The 24,020-nt window shown below is 45.2% G+C and overlaps 1 protein-coding gene across 1 annotated transcript; it reads left to right on the forward strand.

The window, feature by feature from the left end:
- The first annotated feature begins 20,979 nt into the window (after positions 1–20,979).
- On the forward strand, positions 20,980–21,806 carry LOC109764769 (small polypeptide DEVIL 4). Its single transcript, XM_045231091.2, has one exon. The coding sequence runs from the start codon at positions 21,362–21,364 to the stop codon at positions 21,479–21,481; it is 120 nt and encodes a 39-aa protein (XP_045087026.1). The 5' UTR covers positions 20,980–21,361; the 3' UTR covers positions 21,482–21,806.
- Positions 21,807–24,020: the final 2,214 nt, after the last annotated feature.

Consider the following 24,020-nt stretch of genomic DNA (forward strand, 5'->3'; position numbering starts at 1 on the left):
GGAGGGGCGAGAGCCCCTCCGATATTGGATCTGTCTCTCTGTCTCTCTCTGTTTCTGCGCTCTCGTCTGCTGCCCTTTCACCGTTTCGTGTATATATGGAGATCCGTAACTCTGATTGGATTGAAACCTTCGCCCAGATCTTTTTCCAAAAATTAGCTTTCTTGCGGCCAAAGTAGAGCATCAACCGCCTTACGAGGGGCCCACGAGGGTGGGGAGCGCGCCCACCTGGAGTGGGCGTGGGCCCCACCCTCGTGGCCACCTCGGGCACCGTCTCGCGTTGATTTTACTTCCCAAAAATCACAAATATTCCAAAATAATTCTCCGTCCGTTTTTATCCCGTTTGGACTCCGTTTGATATGGGGTTTCTGCGAAACATAAAACATGCAACAAACAGGAACTGGCACTGGGCACTGGATCAATATGTTAGTCCCAAAAATAGTATAAAAAGCTGTCAAAAGTATATGAAAGTTGAATAATATTGGCATGAAACAATAAAAAATTATAGATACGACGGAGACGTATCAGCGCACCCGCTTGCACTAGCACTCATACCACCCGGCGCTGCCATCGTGATGTCACCACAAGTCAACTTCATAAAAGGGTTGAGCCCCCATTCACAGAGAAGAGAGCCCATTCGCAACAGAACACCCAGAAACCATATACTACCATCCATCCCCACATCTACCACCATTCCTATCTCCATCTTCACCTCCATAACAATCATCCCCCAGCCATAGACATCACTTGTAATCGAGATACATTGCATGCGTCGACACTGCAAGACCACTATCAATCATTCATCTTCAAGTTCGATATGCAATGTCTTTTAGCTCTGTTGTATGAGTAGTCCACTCGGGCTATGGGCTGAGGCATAGCCTTGTAGCGCCATGTACTTCTGCACGGGATTGTTAGTATTGACTTTAAGGTCAAACTTATTATGTGTATCGCAAATAATTTGTCTCTTGTCTCTTTCTCGTTCTAGGGCCCCGCAAGTACTCGGGATCTTGAGGATCGATCAAGGAGGAGGTAAAAGGCAGGGATGAGTGGAAAGCCATGCCGAAAGCTGATGACAGTAAGGACAAGTATGGTAGCTGAAAGCAATTACCTAGGGTAACATGAGGTGTAGTCCTTAAATGGCCAATGCGATGGTTCGGATAAATCCTTCATAACCGAGCTAACCCCGTGCGACGATAAAGGGCCTTGGTTGGATTATAGAATCCTGATGCAGGTTGCTAATCCGTCGTGAGGTTATTAAGATGCATCCCCCACATTTACACATTGAAAACACATAGTAGTGGTATCTACTCGCGTCATATTGAATATTTAGATGAAACACACAAGTGCAAGTATACGACTGCAAGTAAGATCTTAAGTCCTAACCTATTTTAGTTGTTCATGATTTTCTCCCAGAACTGTGTAATTTCGGTTCGTAAAACTGGAACTCTTTACGACGAGAAAGCTTGTGAGAATCACCTTTCAATTATCATCCTTTCCGTGGGATCCATACCCAGGGACACTTCTGGGGAAAAGGTCAAGGATTATCTACATCCGAAACCGAATCCAAGGTAATCAGTAGGTGCCATTGGTTACTGCGTTCCGGATGCTGCAGTAGGAGCAATGGTACAATTTGCAGCTCCTCGAGCACATTCGGCTGGCAGAGGACCATATCGCCGACGAGCAGGCTCCGAACAGGTCATCGCAGCCATGTTCTCGATTGATCCGAGCTTGGCAGATGAGTAGCAGGAGGTGCTTGAGTCCGTGCACATCGCCCGCACCATCCACCGAAAGCGGTGGTAACTCCGCAACAACGATGTGGAGGGCAACCACGTTTTCGACCCGATTGCATCGAAGGCGGAGGTGCAAGCAGAGGCCAACATCGTCAGCTCCGCGTCGTCTGAGTTGGGCCACAACGATGACCTAGTCCAGTTCAACCGTCGACCTCACCTCCATTGGCGATGTCGACAGCCTGGCGGCGAACTTCAATAAAAAGTAGGGTGCCGGACACGTGCCCAAGCCCGACGAAGAGTAGACCTAGGTCGAATCCCATTGCATTCTAAAAAACTCTGAGTATTAATGAAAATTAGTGTACATTTTTTATTCGATGCACCGTGTTTGATGACCAGCTCCGCTAAATCTATATGTGGTCACGTCCAGACATGTCTGCGAACATTTGGTGTGTCCATTTTGATGCACGACGCTGGAGTTGGCCTTAGACCTCAAGGATATATGCGGACACAATTATTTTTTGAAAAGGAGGATAACCCCGGCCTTTGCATCAAGCGATGCACACAACCATCTTTATTATATTATTCAACACTGACAAGAACGAATGCATGAATCAGCCCAGAGCCACCTTCCTGACGAATTATGTTGCTACACCTATTAGCTTGATCATGTGTCATGACCACACACCACACACGCCATATAATCCTGTGGTCTCACCAAGCCGCCCCATGGCGAGCTGAGATCACCAACCGGTCTAGCAGACCCTCAGCGCACACCGCATGTACACACTCTAGTTTCGTCGCTGCCATCTTCCGCAGTCCGAACTTCAGGAAAGATCCACGCATTGACCTTGGCAGGCCCAACTACCGTCGGCGCCACCATTACGCCAGACAACACCACCATCCTGTCCGTGTCCATCAGCACCCGTCGTTGAGACACCGTTGCGCCACGCCATCGAGACCCGCCGTCGTCAACGCAGTAGATGCCACAACGCACCATGTCCGGCACCAGGAACCATCCACGCTCGCCGACGGTACATGCATGTTTAAATTGAGTCTCGCCTTTTGCAGGTTTTAGCTGTTACTGAATTTCACATGTCAAGAGAGAGACAGAGATTGACCTACAGAATGGTTCATTAGCTAGAACAAAGAGGAAATGATGTGTGGCCTGTGATATGTCGAGTATGTTCGTGGTTTTCTTTTGAGAGTTTGAGTGGTTGAGATGTGCTCCCCAGAAAGGTTCGATGATATCAGTTGCTTGTTTATCTGCGCATGATTGTGCATCTTGTTCTAGTGGTTTCGTGTCCGATTGTGCAAAAGGTGGCGATTGTTTCTTTCCCCCAACTCGCCTACCCACAGAGAGGTGACTAGATGAGGTCGCCGGCGCCGCTGCAAGCTAGAATACTTAATTTGCAGAAAACAAATCGATGCGAATCCACTCACTGTTTATGCTGAAAAGGAACAGCATATCATGGTTCTATAAAATAAGGAACAACATATTGCACTAAACTAGTTGATCTAGCTTCTGTTTCAATAAAAAAATTAGTGGCTTGATGAACACGGTATGTACATATAGCGAGCTGATCAGTCTGAAGATCAAACTTTCCGATAAATAAGCTCAAAACTGTTCCCATGGTAGATTAAGAACCAAGGAAAAAAATAGCACATTATACAAAACAGCGCCGCCCCTAAAAATATGCTATTAGCATGCTATTAACGAGACATTGTACACCGATTAATTTAGCGAAACAATTCTCTACACGCTATAGCGTGCTATTAGCGGCGCTATAGTGTGCTACTTTTTCAATGGTACAAACAACAACGGACAAACTGCCCTTAAGTTTTCTTTGCCATGACTTCCGCAGATGTTATTCCATGATGAAACTTTGCAAGCACTTCAACCATTTATCAACTTTTGCCAAAAAATAAACAGATTTTTTATTTTTTTTCCATTTTTTTTGGATTTTACTGTTCTCTAGAGCTCATTTGAACTTGAGCTAAGACACTTCGCGTTATGACTGTGTACATCACAAACGTTGCAAAGGCCCAAGGTTTAAACCTCCTTTTTGAGAAAAAAGAAACTGATGATGCCCGTGTACTATTTTAATTATCTAAACGCTCTTATATTTTTTTACAGAGGGAGTACGTCTCAAATCAAGAATTGATACCAGCATTTATCTGAACAGATTAAATCAGGAGTCAGCAATGGAATTGCATACCCCACGTCCCTTCATCTGAAACCTCGAATGAGGATGTAGGACGTTCAAGGCAGCTAGTTATAGTACCACAAAGGCTAACAACATAGCTTGCAACAACTAAACACTAAACAAGTCTATCTGCACATTCAAGACGAACCAAAGCTGCCTAAAAAGCAGATTATTCGACTACTTTTGTTTTGTTTTGTTTGAAAGATCGAATTTGGACTACCATGCCTTCTCAACAAAGCTAATGGTTAAATTACAAGATGTCACAAGGTAAAGCATGCAACTTTTCGTTCGGATCGTGCATGCAGCTGGGCCAAATTAGCTTTTCGCACACAATGTCACTGAAACTGCCAAGAAAAAGCATGTCTTACGCTGTAGCCTCGTTGAGAGATGGAGATGGGCAAGGTGTTGCAGTGATGATTGCAAAAGGTTTTAGCAGTCAAGATAAGTAAACAATGGGTTTGCTATATAGTATACCTTACTACTTCCCATGTGAAAAGAGGAGGTAAGAGGGGCCATGTTAAAATTGGCCATATGTTGAGAAACAAAATATTTGCCATGTCAGGCAGTTTTCTCATAGTTGAATTTGCTTCCAGAACCATGGTCTCTCCGACATAGCACCTCACCACTGATTTCTCACTCTAAGCCATGACCATTTGATGACCCTCCCCTCGATCAAAACAACGCCACTGTCGTGCTCGACTAGCAATTTTCCATATATATGTGGAAATTCAATTTGTTATAAAAAACACTTCAAATCTTATTAGTGGTAATCATGTATCCGACTCCGCAACAACCACTATATCAGACGGATATCCTGATGTTCCTTTTCCCTTTTCCTATAGATTATCAGGGTTTTAGATCTGTTTCTTCTTCTTCCCCACATCCATATGATTCTGTTTTACTTTTCTCGGTTATCAAGGTTTCTTGTTCTTCTCCTTCTTCTTTACCCTAAAAAAATGGAGATACATACGTGTACGCATTCCATGAACCAACAAACCCTACAAGAAGAAGAACCATAAGATATCTTCTGTTAGATACGTTCGTCTACCTTTTGGCATAGTGCTCTAGAAAGCTCTGGTGAGAGACCGCGATACACGAGCAATGAACATGAAGCTTCATCAGCTGTTCAGCACAAGAAGGGAAAGACATAGAATAAAGAGAGACAATTGTAAGGTAAATGCATACGTTCCTTCTTCCTCTAGGGGTGCTGGTGCCACAGTAAAGCAGAGGCCTAGAAGCCACGCTTGCTTTCCGCTAGGGGCACCTAAATAATTAGCTAGCGCTCTCCTCATCTCATCATCAACCCCATCTTGCGCCGGTGATGCGAATACTATGGAGGCACGATCTCGGCCGTCCAAACACCATCAGACATGTTTATCCCACGGTGCGATCGATCCTCCTCCTCCTATAAATTGAGGACGTGCGCTGGCCTCTCATTCTCCTTAAGCATAAGACAGCAACAAGCGACAGAGCCCCTTAGCGGCCACCAATAATCACTTTCTCTATGCTTTTCTAGTTTCTAGCCAGCAAGTTTCTCTCACTAGGCAGCAAGCCAAACTTGGTGTAGAGCTAGGTAAGATGGGAGGGAAGTCACCCTTCTCCTTCTTCTGCCCGATGTTCAGCTTCCTGTCGAGGTCGAGTTCGAGCTCGAGGTACGACGACGGCTACATGAGCGACTGGGAGACCGAGACCCGGCGGAGGTGCGGGAGCAAGGTGCGGTCCAGCGACGAGGACTCCGGCTGGTGGGTCGGTGAGCGCGACGTCGACCGCAAGGCCGCCAACTACATCAACGACTTCCACCAGAAAAAGGCACCACCAACACCTAGCTAGGTAGCATGCAACACTCGATCGCCATGCATGCAACCGTGTACCAGGAGACCAGGGCATGAAGGTTCTTGAATGGTTCCTCTTGTTATCATGCATGTTCAGTTGTGTGGATTTAGAGGAGGTACGAATAATTTTTGCTTGGCAGATGTAGATCTCTGTGTTCGTGAGTGTGCGTGTGGGGTGGGGGGATGACAGGGATGCGTCACAGACGTATTTGTTGTTTGCTGCCAAATTAAGCGATGATCATGAATGTATAGTGTGTTTCCATGCATATGTGTTCTGTTTGATCAGTACTGCAGCGGATGTGCTAGATCACAGGCAACTGATTATAGTTTTTGCGGCTCGATTTTGCGGCGCGGTGGATAGCAGCGTCCGAAGCTGGCTGCGGCGTCCCCGCGAGGCCTAGCGAGGAGTGAGCTGGCGATACCCAGCTGGCCACGGCGTCGCAGATGGAGGCGAGTCGGAGGTTTGACAGGTTCAGGTCGGAGGTCTTTTCATGCTAACTACATATCGGATTGGACCGTGCCTATGCCGGAGACGCGAACTCCGAGGTGTGGGAAGTCAGGGCTCACATAGGATAATGCTTCTAAGGCGGCGACCGGAGGAAAGGCAGGGGACAACTGAAGGAAGAGTGAATGGACCGGGAGAGAACATACAGTGGAGATAGAACGGTTGGAGGAGGAAGATTATCTACCCGTTTGTTTTGATCCAATGTGAGGGGGCATTCACTTCCAAATGAACAGAAACTGAAGAAGACGAAAAATAATCCAAATCATAAGTATCACACATGTGACACGAAGCAACATAGTCTGAATGTCCTTATTACCATCCATTTTGCAACATCAAACAGAATTAAAAATAAAAAAACCCAATTAAAAATATTTTTGGTTTTTTGGACTTAAAAATATTTTATCTCTTAAATAAAAAACCCAATTAAAAATTTGTTTTCATCATTAAATCCGTCTCAAAGAGATCTGCAAAACTAGATCTCGTATTGATATGTTTCGATGACTTTTTTTAGCCAAAAGTTGCTATGTTGTTACACTGAAGTTGCCATAGTGTTGATACTAAAGTTGACATGACTTGTTTCATCTATTTTTTTCTTCTAGATTTAAAGCTACCATTGTATTTTAACTACTTTTCTCGGCAAATTTTATTAATTGACCATGGCAATTTTTAGTAATTAACCACGGCAAATTTGATTCATGGATCATGGCAATTTTTAGTAATTCATCATGGTCAATTTAGTTTATAGATCATGGCAATTTTAGTATTTTAACCATGGCAATTCTAGTATTTTGACCATGGAAATTATTTTTTGTATGAACCATGACAAATTTTAGTGCATGTATCATGGAGAATATAAGTAATTCATCATGAAAATTTTAGTTTCTGGTTCATGGAATATTTGAGTCATTGACTATGCATTTTTAAAGCAATTGACGGCAGATTTCTTTTTAACTATGAACCATATCAAAATTATTTCATGGATCATGGCAAATTTTAGTAATTCTCCATGGCAAGTTTAGTTTCTTAATTCCCTTTTTTATAACATGTCAAAATTTACTTTAAAGTATAAGAAAAAGTAGTCCAAACGTGGCAACTTCAATGTAAACACCATGGCAATTTATGTGCAATAGACATGGCAACTTTTGACCGCCAAAAAATATTATCGAAACATATAGATATGTGATCTAGTTTTAAAGTCCGCGTCGCGACGAATTTATTGGAGAAAAAAGATTTTTGATTGGATTTTTCATTTAAGAGGTAAAAAGTTTAAAGTTTGAAAAATTCAAAAGATTACCGCTGACATCATCTGTTTTTGTCTCTATTTACATGCATATGTGAAAGAAATAAAAAGGCTAGCCAATGGGTGGCTAGAAGGGCGTTTGACCCGACCTCCTTCAGCCTACAGGTGTGGGCGGAATGCTTCGTGCCACACGTATGACACTTATCAGGTTCCAAAAATAATTACTTATCGAATATCCTGAGCTCATTTGATCTTGGTGAACAGTAAAATAAAAATATACTATTTAAAAAACTGATTTTTTTACATGGAAGATATTTTAGTGCGTCAAATTCGTGTCAGATTTCAGCGCATTTGAACATCTGAGCAACTCTCAGCAAAACGAAAACAAAATCAGCCTCAAACAGTGCACGAAATTTGAGCTGCTCAGATGTCGAAATGAGCTGAAATTTGTCACTGATCTCATGCACTAAAACATCTTCCATGCAAAAAAGTAGAATTTAAAAAAAAATCTAGTATTTATTATTATTTTACCATTCATGCGCAGGAGCACATGAGCTTGAGAGCCATTCAGCCTCTCTCTTACTTGATGCTATATTTCAGTGGTTTTCTTGTCAGTGAGCAGTGCTATTGCTAACTTTATTTGCTTTATTCATAAAAAAGATATTTCGTTCATTTGGTCAGAGATACTAGTCTAAAGTTAGGTATGTCCAACGCCATCTCTAAGATGGACGCATTTCCTAGATTTATTTCAGGCCTTTCAGCGATGTGCGTTCAGTGGAAGGAGAAATTCACGTCGACCACGAAAGCGTCTATGGTGACTTCATCAATCCCTAGACGATGTGCCGGCGCAGTCTTTCAAAGGTTCCCATAGGGTAGTATGTGTGTGCATATGTTCATATGGATGGGTGTATATGAATATGCTTGAGCGTCTGTTGTGTACCGTGTTCAAAAAACATACACACTATTTGTTCACGGATTGATCCAGACCAGTCCGCGGATACAGATACGGGAGCCGCTCATCCAACCGCATAGCCTGGTCACCCTTCATTTCAAATGCATAGTAATATTATCCAATTAAAATAGGATTGCCATAGCCCCGGATCACAATAATAAAAAAGCCGACGAATAGAGGCCAACCAATGTATCACACAACAATTTGTCCTCCCTCATGCTAAAACTTTCTCCTATGACCCTCTTCTTTGGATCGTCTGCCCAATCCTCCGGGTCAAGGTCCATCGCATCAGCGTACATGTCCTGCCCCAACTGCCAGGTGTACGAGTCTGGCTATGGAGTGTACGTGCTTGGCTGCTGGGTGTACGTGCCCTGCTGTTGGGTGTACACCTTCGGCTCTAAGTCCTCCACTTGTCCATCCTCGAAGCCAACACCGCCTCCATCATGGATCATCTCCATCAACTTCATGTCTGCGTCGTCATACGTCGTCTTGCTCGGTTGAGACATGCCGCCAAATAAAGAGTGGGCACCATGCTGATCCACGCCCGGTGTCCAGACAAGATACGACGATGCCGAGTTGACAAAATATAGTGGTGCCGCATTGACGTCGACAAAATACAACACGTACTCAGCAGCGAAGATTGGGGACTACCGGTCGAGCTGCTTGGCGCCGTAGAAGTAGGGAGGCTGGTATTGGTCTGACCAGGGCGGCTTGTACATGGACGACGGTGACGACGCCTCATGTCCCCACCCCGACCGACCCCTCCACCTCGTTCCCGCCCCCTACACCCCGTCAGCACCCTCTTGAAGCTTTGCCTTCCTTTTGATGTGGCAGGCTTGTTGTGTCGCCGAGTTGATCTTGCGGGCGCAACATCCTCCACTTTCGCCGACTCCGTCAGTTCGAAGTATGGGACTATGCGGCGGCAAAAGGTGAAAAGCGCGGGAATTAGGGTGGAGGGTGGCGGCAATCAGAGTGGAGAGTGCTGGGAAAGCGCGGGTTTTGGCGCAGAAATTGTGCGGACCGCTCCAAATGCGCGGGCTCTGCCTCGATTTTGTGTGGGCCGGAGATGTCAGACGTGTACATGGTGGAGGTCGGGAATCTTGCAAAGCCTGCCTAGTTTGCTTACAGTTTGCAAGAAAACGGAACGGCGGGTGCGTTCATAAATAAATAAGGGTCCGCGTTTGATGACAAACTGCGTTTGGACAGCTTCGTCCGGACAATTACCGGCATTTTGATGGTCCACATTTAAAATGCTCTTAGGGACCATCTTGTTTGTATGTAACTGCACTATGTGTACTGGAGCATCTATGCCCTATAATAGAGCATCTTTTGGTGGTTGGAGCAAATTGGGCAACACCCATGTACAACCCCAAAGACCTCCAACTCCAAAAGATGCTCTAAAGACATTTTTTAATATTGCATAGACCAATTCAAACAAACATCTAAATATTGCATAGATATAAATCCTAAACATAAAGGTTCATCATACTACTTCATCAAACAAAAAAGAGCACTACTAGTCTACTCGTCCGACCCATAGTCGGTGTCGGCTAGGGTCTACTCTTGATCGGAAGTGAACTCCTCCTCCTCCGAGTCGAGGTTGATCACCGTCGAGGGGCTGGCCTCGTCCCTTCTTCTACTCCTTCTTTTGTGGTTTCGCTTCCAAAAGAACTCTGCCTCGTATTGGACATATTGTGTGTTCTCCCTCGCAAACCTTGCCATGGCCTCCGCATCGCTCTCACCGGGAAGAATTCGGATGCCCTACTTATTCTTCTCCTCCTCATTGATTGGCACAATGGTCACCAGCGGACCGATGAACTTCACATCCTCCTGGGTTGCGATCTCCGGGAAGTTGAGCTCCTCTCATAGCTCGCCGAACCGCCAAACGGCAACATCATAGGCTCGCACCATGAGGTCTGCCAACTTAAACGTGTCAAGCCAGTAGAGAGGGTTGTTGCACTGGAACTCAACGTTGAAGATGTTGTAGCCACGCGCCTGCACCCCATTGCAAGCCGGTCTTGCTCTTGGACTTGAGCTTCGATGGCATTGCGGTGGTGCAGGTACGACGACAATGTGGCGATGAGACGAGACAGTGGAAGCGCGGAGGTGGTGCAACATCGGCTAGGGACGGGCGACGGGCGAATCAAGTGTGCGGTGGTGGAGGCGGCGTGGAGGTGGGCGTCGACAAAATGGAGGTCGCGCAGTGGCAGATTCAGTTGGTGCAGTGGGAAATGGCGACGGGGGTGAAGATCCGACGGCAGCGGTGTGTGACGTGGTGCAGATTTGGCCAATTTGGTGGTGGCGGTGGTGCAACAGTGGTGCGGCTATCGTGCGGGGGTGGGGGTAGGGCGGCTACGGCACTGGATTTGTTTTGCTCCAAAGGCCCAGGTGTTGCATATTTGCAATACTTGCTGCCCCATTTTGGTGATGTTGTATATTCAGAGTATTTTTTTTATAGATAGGGCACCTATTAGAGCATTATTTTAGCCTAAAAAGTGGCAAGGTTGCAACGGTGCATCCTTGCAGATTGGGGTTCGGCTCCCGTCAGGAGCGAATTTCTGCGATCTCACTCAGTTGGGCTACTTTTGCAAAAAATATATCATGGGTTCTGGTGCCCATGTATCTCAAATTTTTATAGATGGGCACCTATTGGAGAATTATTTTAGCCTAAAAAGTGGTCATGGCTTATTATGCAACACCTAATGAAGATGCTCTTATGGTTTTAAAAAAGGCGCAAGCTGTGTCCGTCTTTAAATTGGTAAACTCTAACAAGAAACCAAGCAAACTACATCAAAGTTTTAAATGTTTGAACAACATTAATCAATTACAGGAAAAAATATTATACACACCATGGCTACACATCTAACAAAATAACCAAACAAAAGTGCACATCGAGTGGCCACATCGGACGGGCAAGTAAAGTCACTATTGATGGCCCGGCATCCAAGATCCAGCCCACTGCCATCATTGCACTTTAAAAACTGCGGAAGGAAGAGCAGGAAGACATCTCCCTCCACACATGGCCAGACATCAGCTATCGAGTCTCAGCGAATCTTGTGACTCAGCCACGCTGCATCCCCGACCAGACCCAACTGGACCAAGCATAGATACAGTTCAGTGCCACTGATGCCCCTCTGTCCTTGGCCCACACACACCCACACATCACCATACATGTGGCCATCGGAACCAAAACATATGATGATGTGGCAGCCCGACTTAGGACTGGACCGACACGACCAAGAGAGGTTGCAAAGGGGAGGGAGCAGATTTTCCATGGATCTGCTCCCACATCGACCATGATGGCCCACCGAGAAACCTGGGACTGGAGCACCGTCCATGGCCACCATGCTTTCTCGTGAGCAGTAGGCACCATAGGCACGTAGAGCCCAGATTAATCCGTACATCCCCGGTCACCTCCATGCCACCACGCCACGTGCCGGAACTCCCCAGCGCCGCCGCCCCTAGGCGTCCTTGTTTGCTATGCCCCTCATGTTTTCTACGTCTCCTTGTTGCTACACTTATTCCACGATGATTACTTCATTATTAGAGACACAAAGGTAAAGGTGCAGCCATGCTACGCCCCTCATGTTTTCTGTGTCTCCTTGTTTCTCAATTCTTTCATGACCATTACTTCATTGTTAGAGACACAAAGGTAAAGGTACAACCACACTACGCCCCTCGTGTTTTCTGTGTCTCCTTGTTGTTGCACTTCTTCCACGACCATCACTTCATGGTTAGAGACACAAAGGTAAAGGTCCAGCCATGCTACGCCCCTCATATTTCCTATGTGTCCTTGTTGCTGCACTTCCTCCATGACCATCATTCATTGTTAGAGATACAAAGATAAATGTCCAGCCATGCTACGCCCCTTATGTTTTCTACGTCTCCTTGTTGCTGCACTTCCTCCACAACCATCACTTCATTGTTAGAGACACAAAGGTAAAGGTCCAGCCATGCTACGCCCCTCATTTTTTCCGCATCTCCTTGTTGCTGCACTTCTTCCACGACAATTGTTAGAGACACAAAGGTAAAGGTGCAGCCATGCTACGCCCCTCACGTTTTCTACGTCTCCTTGTCGCTGCATTTCTTCCACAACCATCGCTTCATTGTTAGGGACATGAAGGTAAAGGTGCAGCAATGCTGCGCCCCTCACGTTTTCTACGTCTCTGTTGCACTTCTTCCACGACCATCATCTTTATTGTTAGAGACACAAAGGTAAAGGTGCAGCCATGCTATGGCCCTCACGTTTTCTACGTCTCCTTGTCTTTACACCTCTTTCACGACCATTCATTTCATTGTTAGAGACACAAAGGGTGCAGCCATGATACGCCCCTCACGTTTTCTACGTCTCCTTGTCGCTGCATTTCTTCCACGACCATCGCTTCATTGTTAGGGACATGAAGGTAAAGGTGCAGCAATGTTGCGCACCTCACGTTTTCTACGTCTCTGTTGCACTTCTTCCACGACCATCATCTTTATTGTTAGAGACACAAAGGTAAAGGTGCAGCCATGCTATGGCCCTCACGTTTTCTACGTCTCCTTGTCTTTACACCTCTTTCACGACCATTCATTTCATTGTTAGAGACACAAAGGGTGCAGCCATGCTACGCCCCTCACGTTTTCTACGTCTCCTTGTCGCTGCATTTCTTCCACGACCATCGCTTCATTGTTAGGGACATGAAGGTAAAGGTGCAGCAATGTTGCGCCCCTCCTGTTTTCTACGTCTCTGCTGCACTTCTTCCACAACCATCATCTTTATTGTTAGAGACACAAAGGTAAAGGTGCAGCCATGCTATGGCCCTCGCGTTTTCTACGTCTCCTTGTCTTTACACCTCTTCCACGACCATTCATTTCATTGTTAGAGACACAAAGGGTGCAGCCATGCTACGCCCCTCACGTTTTCACGTCTCCTTGTCGCTACATTTCTTCCACGACCATCGCTTCATTGTTAGGGACATGAAGGTAAAGGTGCAGCAATGCTGCGCCCCTCACGTTTTCTACGTCTCTGTTGCACTTCTTCCACGACCATCATCTTTATTGTTAGAGACACAAAGGTAAAGGTGCAGCCATGCTATGGCCCTCACGTTTTCTACGTCTCCTTGTCTTTACACCTCTTTCACGACCATTCATTTCATTGTTAGAGACACAAAGGGTGCAGCCATGCTACGCCCCTCACGTTTTCTACGTCTCCTTGTCGCTGCATTTCTTCCACGACCATCGCTTCATTGTTAGGGACATGAAGGTAAAGGTGCAGCAATGTTGCGCCCCTCCTGTTTTCTACGTCTCTGCTGCACTTCTTCCACAACCATCATCTTTATTGTTAGAGACACAAAGGTAAAGGTGCAGCCATGCTATGGCCCTCGCGTTTTCTACGTCTCCTTGTCTTTACACCTCTTCCACGACCATTCATTTCATTGTTAGAGACACAAAGGGTGCAGCCATGCTACGCCCCTCACGTTTTCACGTCTCCTTGTCGCTACATTTCTTCCACGACCATCGCTTCATTGTTAGGGACATGAAGGTAAAGGTGCAGCAATGCTGCGCCCCTCACGTTTTCTACGTCTCTGCTGCACTTCTTTCACGACCATCGTCTTTATTGTTAGAGACACAAATTAAAGGTGCAGCCATGCTATGGCCCTCACGTTTTCTACGTCTCCTTGTTTTTATACCTCTTCCACGACCATTCATTTCATTGTTAGAGACACAAAGGTAAAGGTGCAGCCATGCTACGCCCCTTACGTTTTCTATGTCTCCTTGTCGCTGCATTTCTTCCACGACCATCGCTTCACTGTTAGGGACATGAAGGTAAAGGTGCAGCAATGCTACGCCCCTCACGTTTTCTACGTCTCTGCTGCACTTCTTCCACGACCATCATTTTTATTGTTAGAGACAGAAAGGTAAAGGTGCAGCCATGCTATGCACCTCACGTTTTCTACGTCTCCTTGTCACTACACTTCTTCCACGACCATCAATTTCATTGTTAGAGACACAAAGGTAAAGGTGCAGCCATGCTACGCCCCTCACGTTTTCTACGGCTCCTTGTTGTTGCACTTCTTCCACAACCACCACTTTCACTGTTAGAGATACAAATGTAAAGGTGCGGCCATGGCCACCCCTAATGGATTCACATGATTATGGTTAGTACCCAATCTTCCGCTATATTTAAGGTGTTCTAATCATAGATCAAAATCCTATTATGATAATTTTAAGGAATTATTCTATAAGAGAAAGCAACCTAGGAACACAACCCTGAGCATGGGGCTCCGACACGGGTGACGGGCAAGGTGCACAGTTCTCCGCGCGCCAGTAGCCAACTTGTCTGACAGTCAATTCCTTGATCAATTGTACTCCCTCTGTCCTTGTTTTATTAGCACCCCTCCCTCCACCCCCAACGTGTGTTTAGGATCAAACTTTAATCATAAATTTAACTAATAAAATATAAACCACATGTCACAAAAATTATATGTTGTGAATCCACTTTGAAACACGAATTCAATTGTACATTCTGTTGCAGGATATAAATTCTATTTATTAGTCATACATATGATCGAAGTTTGACACAAAATGTAAAGAGATCAATAAACCTACTTTGTCCAAAACATAAGGAGACCAGTGAATCCGAACGGAGAAAATATGTGAGCTCGCCTAGTCATGACAGTCAGTACCTTGTTGTGTAGTAGTAGTAAATAGAAATTGTGCGTCGCCGCGAATCTCCCTCCACGCCGTGCTCACGTGTAGTGCCCGCTTGGATTGTTTTTACAGTCATGGGAGTACATAGATTTAAATTTAGTTTACAAATCGAAGAAAGCAAAGATGGTTGCTCCTGCATACCCATCGTGCATCAAGGCCAGGCCGACAGGCGCACATGCACCCCCAACACAGGCCCCCAAGTGGTTACTTTGTTAACATCTGCTGCAGTGCATCGGGAGTATGCGTTCAAGGGAGGGAGAGAGTCGTCCGCCTGTGGGAATTGGAAAACGACAAAACGCCTACGAGTTGGTCCTTGGCACCTCGTCCCGGCGACACTCTCTTAATGACTTGTCCTCACAAAAGCATGTGCTACCGACCTCACTAGTCGCTAATGAAATCCTGGTGTCTCATTAATCGGGAAAAGCCTTTGTCCAGCCTCAGGTACCCCCTATCTCCTGATACTTGGGCGCAAACTGATTTAAAAAGAAAAGGCAAAAGAGTATCTATGTCTCTCTACATTGTGAGGGCATCTTCAAACGTTGTGCATTAAAATTGACAATAAACATCCGCGACACGTTCGGATGTGTTCGTGAATAACGGACAGAGCGCCGGTCATCCAATTCGGTGCACCAAATATCCGTCTTTTTTTTTCGAAAAAAGGGTTTACCCCGGCCTCTGCATTAGAAAGATGCATACGGCCATATTATTAATACGCAAAAGGTTCAACCGAGGTCTCGTAGTCTCATACAATGGAACAAAGAGCTCAACAAGGAGCACAAAAAGGGATAGCCACAACCGGCTGGCAAAAAACAGATAGGAAAGTAAACACCTATCGTATTACATGACCGCCATCCAAACCGGTTGAAGATAGCCCGAGCTACCGTCTCCCATCGGACAGAACCAGTAACCAAATGCTCCCTGGCCTCCGTCGGAGTGAGTAGCGACCACATACGGATGAGTGTAGTGGCCCGGAAGATAACCTGCAAGAAATTAATATTTGTTGTTATGTTAATAACCAAATCATTTCTACAATTCCAGATTGCCCAGAGTAAAGCACATACTCCTACTCGGATATGTCTCGCTGTTACTACGTCAATCCCATCTAGTCACGTCCCAAATAACGTGTTGATGGAATTCGGGGGCATTATATTAAAAGCTATGTGGATAGACCTCCACAAAATCTTTGCCAAAGGGCAATCAAGAAAGAGGTGTCTAATTGATTCATCACTATCACAAAAACTACATCTTTTAGAGCCCGTCCAGTTGCGCTTCGCCAAATTGTCTTTAGTTAAGATGACTTGTTTGTGGATAAACCACATAAACACTTTGATTTTTAAAGGCACTTTGACTTTCCAAACATGTTTCCAACTAGGAATGACGCTAGCGTTGATAATATCCAAATACATGGATTTAACTGAAAACTCCCCATTCTTAGTTAGTTTCCAGCGAAGCTGGTCTGGCTGTTGAGAGAGTTGGACATCCATCAATCGTCTCACAAGATGGAGCCAAGCTTCCCAACGATTTCCTACTAGCGTCCTCCTGAATTGAATATTAAGAGGATTTGACTGTAATACTGTTGCAACGTAAGCGTCTCTTCGCTGGCCAATATTATAGAGAGAAGGATATTAGATTGCAAGGGGAGCCTCCCCTAGCCATGTATCCTCCCAGAATCTTGTGGAAGTACCATTTCGACCTACGAACTTTGTCCTATTGAAGAAAGCTGATTTCACTTGCATGAGTCCCTTCCAGAAAGGCGAATCAGTCGGTCTTACCGTCACCTGGGACAAAGTTTTGGACTGGAGGTACTTAGCACGAAGAATCTGTGCCCAAGTGGCATCCGTCTCTATAGATAACTTATACAGCCATTTGCTGAGAAGACATATGTTATTTACGTCTAAATTTTCAATGCCTAGACCCCCTAGTCCTTAGGCCTACAAATGACATCCTACTTAGCGAGTCTGTACTTTCTTTTTAATTCATCGCTCTGCCAGAAGAAGCGCGATCGATAAAAGTCTAGCCTTTTCCGTACTCCAACTGGTACTTCGAAAAAATACAATAGAAACATAGGCATACTCGTGAGAACCGAATTGATCAGAATCAATCGTCCTCTGTATGACATAAGCTTGCCCTTCCAGCAACTCAGTTTTTTCTCAAATCGATCCTCAATGCCCTGCCACTCTTTGTTAGAGAGCTTGCGATGGTGAATTGGTATACCAAAATACGTGAAGGGTAAAGAACTCAATTCACACCCGAACAATTCTTTGTATGCTTGTTGTTCTTCTTTAGCTCTTCCAAAGCAGAACAATTCACTTTTGTGGAAGTTAATCTTCAACCCCGATAATTGTTCGAACAAGCATAAAACCAGCTTCATATTTCTAGCTTTAGCCAAATCATGCTTCATAAAGATGATAGTATCATCAGCGTACTGTAGGATAGACGCTCCCCCGTCAACTAAATGCGGGACGAGGCCACCTACCTGACCATCATCCTTGGCCCTTCCTATTAAGATTGTCAACATATCTACGACAATGTTAAATAGAATCGGCGACATCGGATCTCCTTGTCGCAAGCCCTTGTGTGTCTGGAAATAATGACCTATCATCATTAATCCTGATTCCAACACTCTCTTTTTGCGTGAACGAATCTACCTGGTCTCTCCAGGCCTGATCGAAACCTTTCATACGCAAAGCCTGCTGAAGAAGGCCATTTGACCTTGTCGTATGCTTTCTCAAAATCCACTTTGAAAACCACCCTGTCAAGTTTTTTCGTGTGGATTTCATGGAGCGTTTCATGCAAAACCACAACCCCTTCTAGGATGTTTCTGTCCGGCATGAAAGCAGTTTGGGACGGCTGCACCACAGAATGTGCAATCTGTGTAAGCCTATTAGTCCCAACTTTGATAAAGATTTTAAAGCTAACATTAAGAAGACAGATCGGCCTAAATTGCTCAATCTTCACAGCCTCTGTTTTCTTAGGCAGAAGCGTGATAGTGCCGAAGTTCAAGTGAAACAACTGCAACTGTCCCAAGAAAAGGTCCTGGAACATCGGGAGCAAGTCCCCCTTAATAATGTGCCAGCACTTCTTATAAAACTCCGCCGGAAAACCATCCAGTCCTGGAGCTTTATTATTTTCAGTTGGGAAATTGCTTCAAACACCACTTTCTCCGAAAAAGGAGCTGTCAAAATATCATTCTCATCAACTGCGAGCTGAGGAACATCCTCAACCCTCGACTCGTCCAAAGAAACAAAATTGTCCTCAGGAGGCCCAAATAGTTGTTTGTAGTAATTGGTGATATATGCCTTTAGGTTCTCCTGCCCTAAAATCGTCCCCTCATCTTGCTCAAGCTGAAAGATTCTCTTCTTTCGGTGCTTGCCATTCGCAATCATGTGGAAGGATTGTGTGTTATCATCCCCTTGGACGATTTTGCGAACTTTAGCTCGCAGAGCCCACTTCAATTCCTCCTCGCTGAGCAGTTCTTTCAATCTTAACTCCACCTCCACTTTAGTTTCCAGTTCTCTGGTATCTAATATGGAGGAGTCCGCTTTTAAATCTAGGGATTGAATAAGCAAAAGGAGCCTTTCCTTCTCAGCCTTATAAATCCCACCTAGATGCTTAGCCCAACCCCGCAAGAATTGTCGCAAATTATTTTGCCAACGCTCAACATTCGTTATCCCTCCTGAATCTTTAGCCCATTCTCTTGCTATTAGATCCAGAAACCCTTCTCTTTCAAACCACGTTGATTCGAAAGAAAACGTACTCTTGTTCCGCACGTGCGTTGCCTCACCCGAGTCAACCAACAATGGTGTATGATCGGAGATTCCGCGTGAGAGCGCTTGGACCGTCACAAGGGGAAACTTTTGTTCCCACTCGACGCTCGCAAGGACCCAGTCCAGCTTCTCAAAGGTCGGGACTGGTAGTGTGTTAGCCCAAGTGAACTTTCTACCAGAGAGCTCAATCTCTCGAAGGTCTAAGCTTTCAATAATTGTATTAAACATAAACGACCATCTGCCGTCAAAGTTATCATTGTTTTTTTCGTCCCGTCTACGGATAATGTTAAAATCCCAATACGGACTAAATCCGCCAAAAAGTCGGGTTTGAGTTCTCGTTGTGCGGCCCCATATACCGCCACCAAGGCCCAATTAAACCCATCTACCTTTGACCGAACCCAAAACTTGACCGCAAAATCTCCCATAACCACATTCCTAACTTCCAACGAGTCGCATATAACCCCAAGTAAGATCCCTCCGGATCTTCCTCTTGGAGGTAGACAATGCCAGTCAAAGTCAACCCCTCCTGACAGAGTACTGAGGAACTGGGGGGTAAAATTGTCCCTACCAGTTTCTGACAGGGCAATAAATTTATAAAAACATAATAAAATTTAACCAAATATCTGCATGCAGCCCCATTTTGGTTCATTGTTAATCTAATAGAAGCGTCAGATGTTAACCATAGTACTTGAAAGCGTCCTTCATCTCAGGCTTTCTCTCCTCGAGATTGAACTTCTTCATCGACGCATGAGTTCACCCACATGGGCTGCCCCTTCAGCCCCATACAACAATGTGTCAATGTGAAGAGCTTGCCCTCCGTCCTTTGGTGCATTGCAGCGATGCGTCCGGGCTATAGAATGGCATGACCATCAAGTTGCAACATTCAATGATCAATGAATTGACCAACACGTAGAGCAACATGAAAGCAAAACTTACGATATCTATGACTGGCATGCATGTTGGCCACATCCGTTCCGCCAGTAAAATCGCACCGCAATATTTTATGACCGCTTTTGAAATGGTGTGCCACTGATGGAGTTGTGACTTCGTATTGCAATCGTGTATCACATCCAAATTGTAGGGTGTTTTTGCTTGTGCTCATGAAACAAAAAATGCACTTGTTGCAAATACATCGTTGCCAACCACGCGTCGCACAACAATGCATTCTCCCTCACTGACGCCCCACCATCGTACTTGCTTCATGTTAAACAAGGAGAAACTAGAGAAAAAAATTCTCAATGGCATTTGGTCGAACACTTGCCAAGCGTTGTGTCAGCCATGGACGACATTAGCAAGGGCAAAAGGTACCTGGACTGAGGACGGATTCTGAGGTGAAATGACAGCGGAGTACAAGGTGTCTGGGTGGAGCAACGGTTTTTCGGCAAAAACTAGGCGGCGATCTTGGTGGGTGTGGATACAGAGCAGAGCAAGGAGGGAGGGATGAAGTGGGGAAAGGGCTCCGAGGCGGTCCGGACTGGATGTGCCGGAATCTGACATGGCGGGCGTCCGGAATCCCTCAAGCCTTCTCAGCTTTGTTTTCTGTTTGGTGGAATTCGGATGTGCGAACCAATTCACGTTTGATGCTAAAGGTTGGATGACACAGAGTGTTCAAACAATGTTGTCCGGATGTCTAGCAGCGTTTTGATTCATGTCGTGGTGTTGGAGATGCCCTACACATTCCTCCTTCCGGTTTGGTGCGTTGGACTCGAAGCAGGCCGTGTACGTCAACGACAGGTATAAAAAGAAAAGAAAAGGAAGATAGCGGTGACAGACACGCCCGCGCACGGTCCGATCGATCAGATCCGAGTCACGAACCACCATGGGAACACGACAGAGGAGGTGGGAGAGGCTGTGGCCTGCACTGGCCTGAGCTGGAGCGCACGAGGACCGAGCGTGGATCTAGCTCTAGCGGGCCGCCAGACGCACGAGAGGGCGGGCGTGCGTGGGCATGGCAGCGACCCTTCACCGCCGTGCCCCCGACACATTTTCCACCGGGGCCAGGACAGCCGGGGCAGCGCACCGCACGCACGCTCTCTGACGCGGAGCACGACGGCCGAGCCACCTTGCCCGGCGGTCCCGGGGGCAGCAGGAATCCGCGCTGCGCTGTCTGCCGTTGCACGCCCATGTGGCCCTCCCCTCCCCACGCTCGCTCGCGTTATCAATTCTAAGCCGCTGTCGTCTTCTTCCTTCATCTCCTTCACGGCTTCACCCCTACCACCTACCTAGCTCGTGTGTGCCATCTGGATCTGAATCTAGCTCCCTCCTCCATCCCTATATATAAGCCCACCCGTTGCCGAGAGGAAATCATTAGCCAGAGTCAGAGTTCAGCAACACTCCTTCACCACACTTCGTTCGCTTCCAACTATCTCCACACCACAGAGAGAGAGAGTGAGAGAGAGAGAGAGAGAGAGAGAGAGAGAGAGAGAGAGAGTGGTGAAGCAAAGATGAAGCTTATGGGGAGCCGGAGGAGTGGAGGAGGCCTGAGCAGGAGCCTCAAGGAGCACAGGGCCAGGCTCTACATCATCCAGCGCTGCGTCGTCATGCTCCTGCGCTGGCACGACTGACTCCCTCGCTCCATGGATGGATGGACGGATGGCTCCGTCCTTCCATTCCATGGATGGTGTTTGAAGCAAGCAAGGATATACTTTTTGATTTTGGGTCTGTAGGAAGGAAGGTGTACGCACTCGCAGTTAGTACTTGTACATAAGAGGTCAGTTGATTATAGAAGTAGAAGTAGCAGCTAAGCAATAGGATCGATCTAGTGTTGGTTGATTCACCACCTCCTCTGTCCTCGACCCCCTTCAGCAAGTGTGTCCCATTGTACAATTACATCAGTGCCAAATACTGGAATGCAATATAGGCTGAAAGAGAAGGAATAATCAGTGGATCCATCGCTTGTCCCCGTTCCAAAGCTCGTGTGATGCTAGCTGATCTCGGTGTTTCTTACACGTGTTCCATCTTCCTTCTATAGATCACATCTAGTTCTTTTTTCCCCACCATGTCCAGCACCTGCTGCGGAGCGCCATCGTGCTCCAAGAAATCCGAGGAGTCCACAGGGAGCACATCCTCGAGTAGGAGGCCAACATGGCACCGTCGCCCTCACCGTCGCCGTACACGGGAAAGATGTTGAGCAGATCAACCTGTGGGTGGCCCAGGAGCAGCAGGTCTGAACTTTGAAGCGCAACTCGGTGAACACCCGGATGGCTCTTGCCAGTATGCAAGAGGGGGTTCCCTCAGCGCAGCGCACATCTTTCCAGGATCAAGACGCTCACGGATGATCCGGCGATCTTAACGCTAGTGTCTATTTACTTCTTTTTCTTTTCTTTTCTTCTTCTTCAGTTCACAGAAGCCCACAGATACGCTGGGCCGGACCATCGTCGAACCTTTTTCCCACTCTTTCTTTTCTCAGTTTTTTTCTTTTTGTTTTTCTGTTTTTCCTTTTTCGTTACCATTTCCTTTCTCAAAAAATGCTCGCTCCTTCAAAAAATAAGATTCTAAAAATGTTCACCTTTTCAAATTTTGTTCATAAAATACAAATATTTGCATTTTAAAAAAGTTGTACAAATTTCAAAAGAATGTCCGTGTCTTTAAAAATCGCTCATAATGTCAAAACATGGACATTTTTAAAAAAGAGTGAACAAAATTTTGAACATGAACATTTTTTTGTTTTTCCAAGATTTTTTGAAAAGTACTAACAAATTTGGAATTCTCAAAAAATTAGCATGGCGCCCTAAATTGGTCATACAATACAATAAAAAAATTGTGGCCATTTGACAGATGTCAAAAAAACAAGAGGCTCTCGAATAGATCCTTTTGGCCTACCGGACACACTATGTTGAACATGGTCTATTTTTGGACATCCTTAAAATGATTCCAAATTTTGCAAGCAGATGAGCATGCCCATGGTAGGCATCCAAGTCAGGTTTGAATGACTTCTGACAATGTGTACACATTGCGGCATGTTCAGCCATTTATCGGCATTTTATTCACTGAGAAAACTCCAAAAAAATGAAAAACTTACTGAAAACTCAAAAAACTTGGCATGATGCCTTGAATTGTTCGTAGAAGACCATTATTTTTTTCACAATTCAAATAATGTTCACGCTTTCAAAATTTTAAAAATATTCCTGTTTTCCAATTTTTCTACACAAATACAAAAAATGTTATAGGAAATTCAAAAAAATGGGTTCCAATTTTTTCCTTTTTCCTAAAATCCAGTCCTATTTTTCTTAAAAAATATTTCACGAATATATTAGTTTTCATTAACTAAATCCCACCTAGCTCCTGTGTTGTCTGATTTTACACCAAGATTCAGATATTTTTCTATTTTTTGTTTCTTTTCAATTTTGGTTTAATAGATTTCTATTTTTTCGTGTTTTCACGCCACGCACAAATTTTTTTTTTTAGGCAACGCCACACACAACTAGAATCGTCCGCTCCCGCACTGGCATGCAACTGCAATTGCTTGTTGACCGGCCTCGTGCAACCGGAGTTGCATATGCCGCCGATTGTGCGCAATCCATGTCCATCGGCTATGCGTAACTGCACAATTGTATTTTGCATATATTTTATAAGTAAAATATACAACAGAAAAAAAAAGGGCAAGAAACAAAGACAGCCTTTTCATTCTCAGAATTACAAAAATGAACACACAATCAAGCTAAAAGCCATAGACACATAAAGTATGATAATAAATCCAGTGATCCTAGTTTTGTTTTCTTAACATTATTTGTCCATTCATGTTAAAGTGGTTGATTCTACTTTTCTGCGATATGTATGTCACAACTTGTGTCATGCAGAAAGTGGATTCTATTATGAAAAGAAATAGCTATAACATAACATAAATGATAACGCTAAAAAATGATAAGTATTAACCAAATTATGTTTCCATCGATCACCAAACTACGTAGTTACCGGTTCATCTAAAAAAATGTTGGTTATATTTTTTAGGGCAAAAAAAATGTTGATAAGTGAAAAAAAACGCTGGCTTGATAGAGCCGGCCTAGAAATGAGCATAATGCCATCTCGAGCCTGGTCCGCTGAACACGCTTAAGTGGGCCCCATCTTCACGACTGACCCAGGCCCAAGCGAGATTTTTGCTGC

This window comes from Aegilops tauschii, chromosome 7 (assembly GCF_002575655.3).
Source record: "Aegilops tauschii subsp. strangulata cultivar AL8/78 chromosome 7, Aet v6.0, whole genome shotgun sequence".
In the NCBI taxonomy this organism is placed as follows: domain Eukaryota; kingdom Viridiplantae; phylum Streptophyta; class Magnoliopsida; order Poales; family Poaceae; genus Aegilops; species Aegilops tauschii.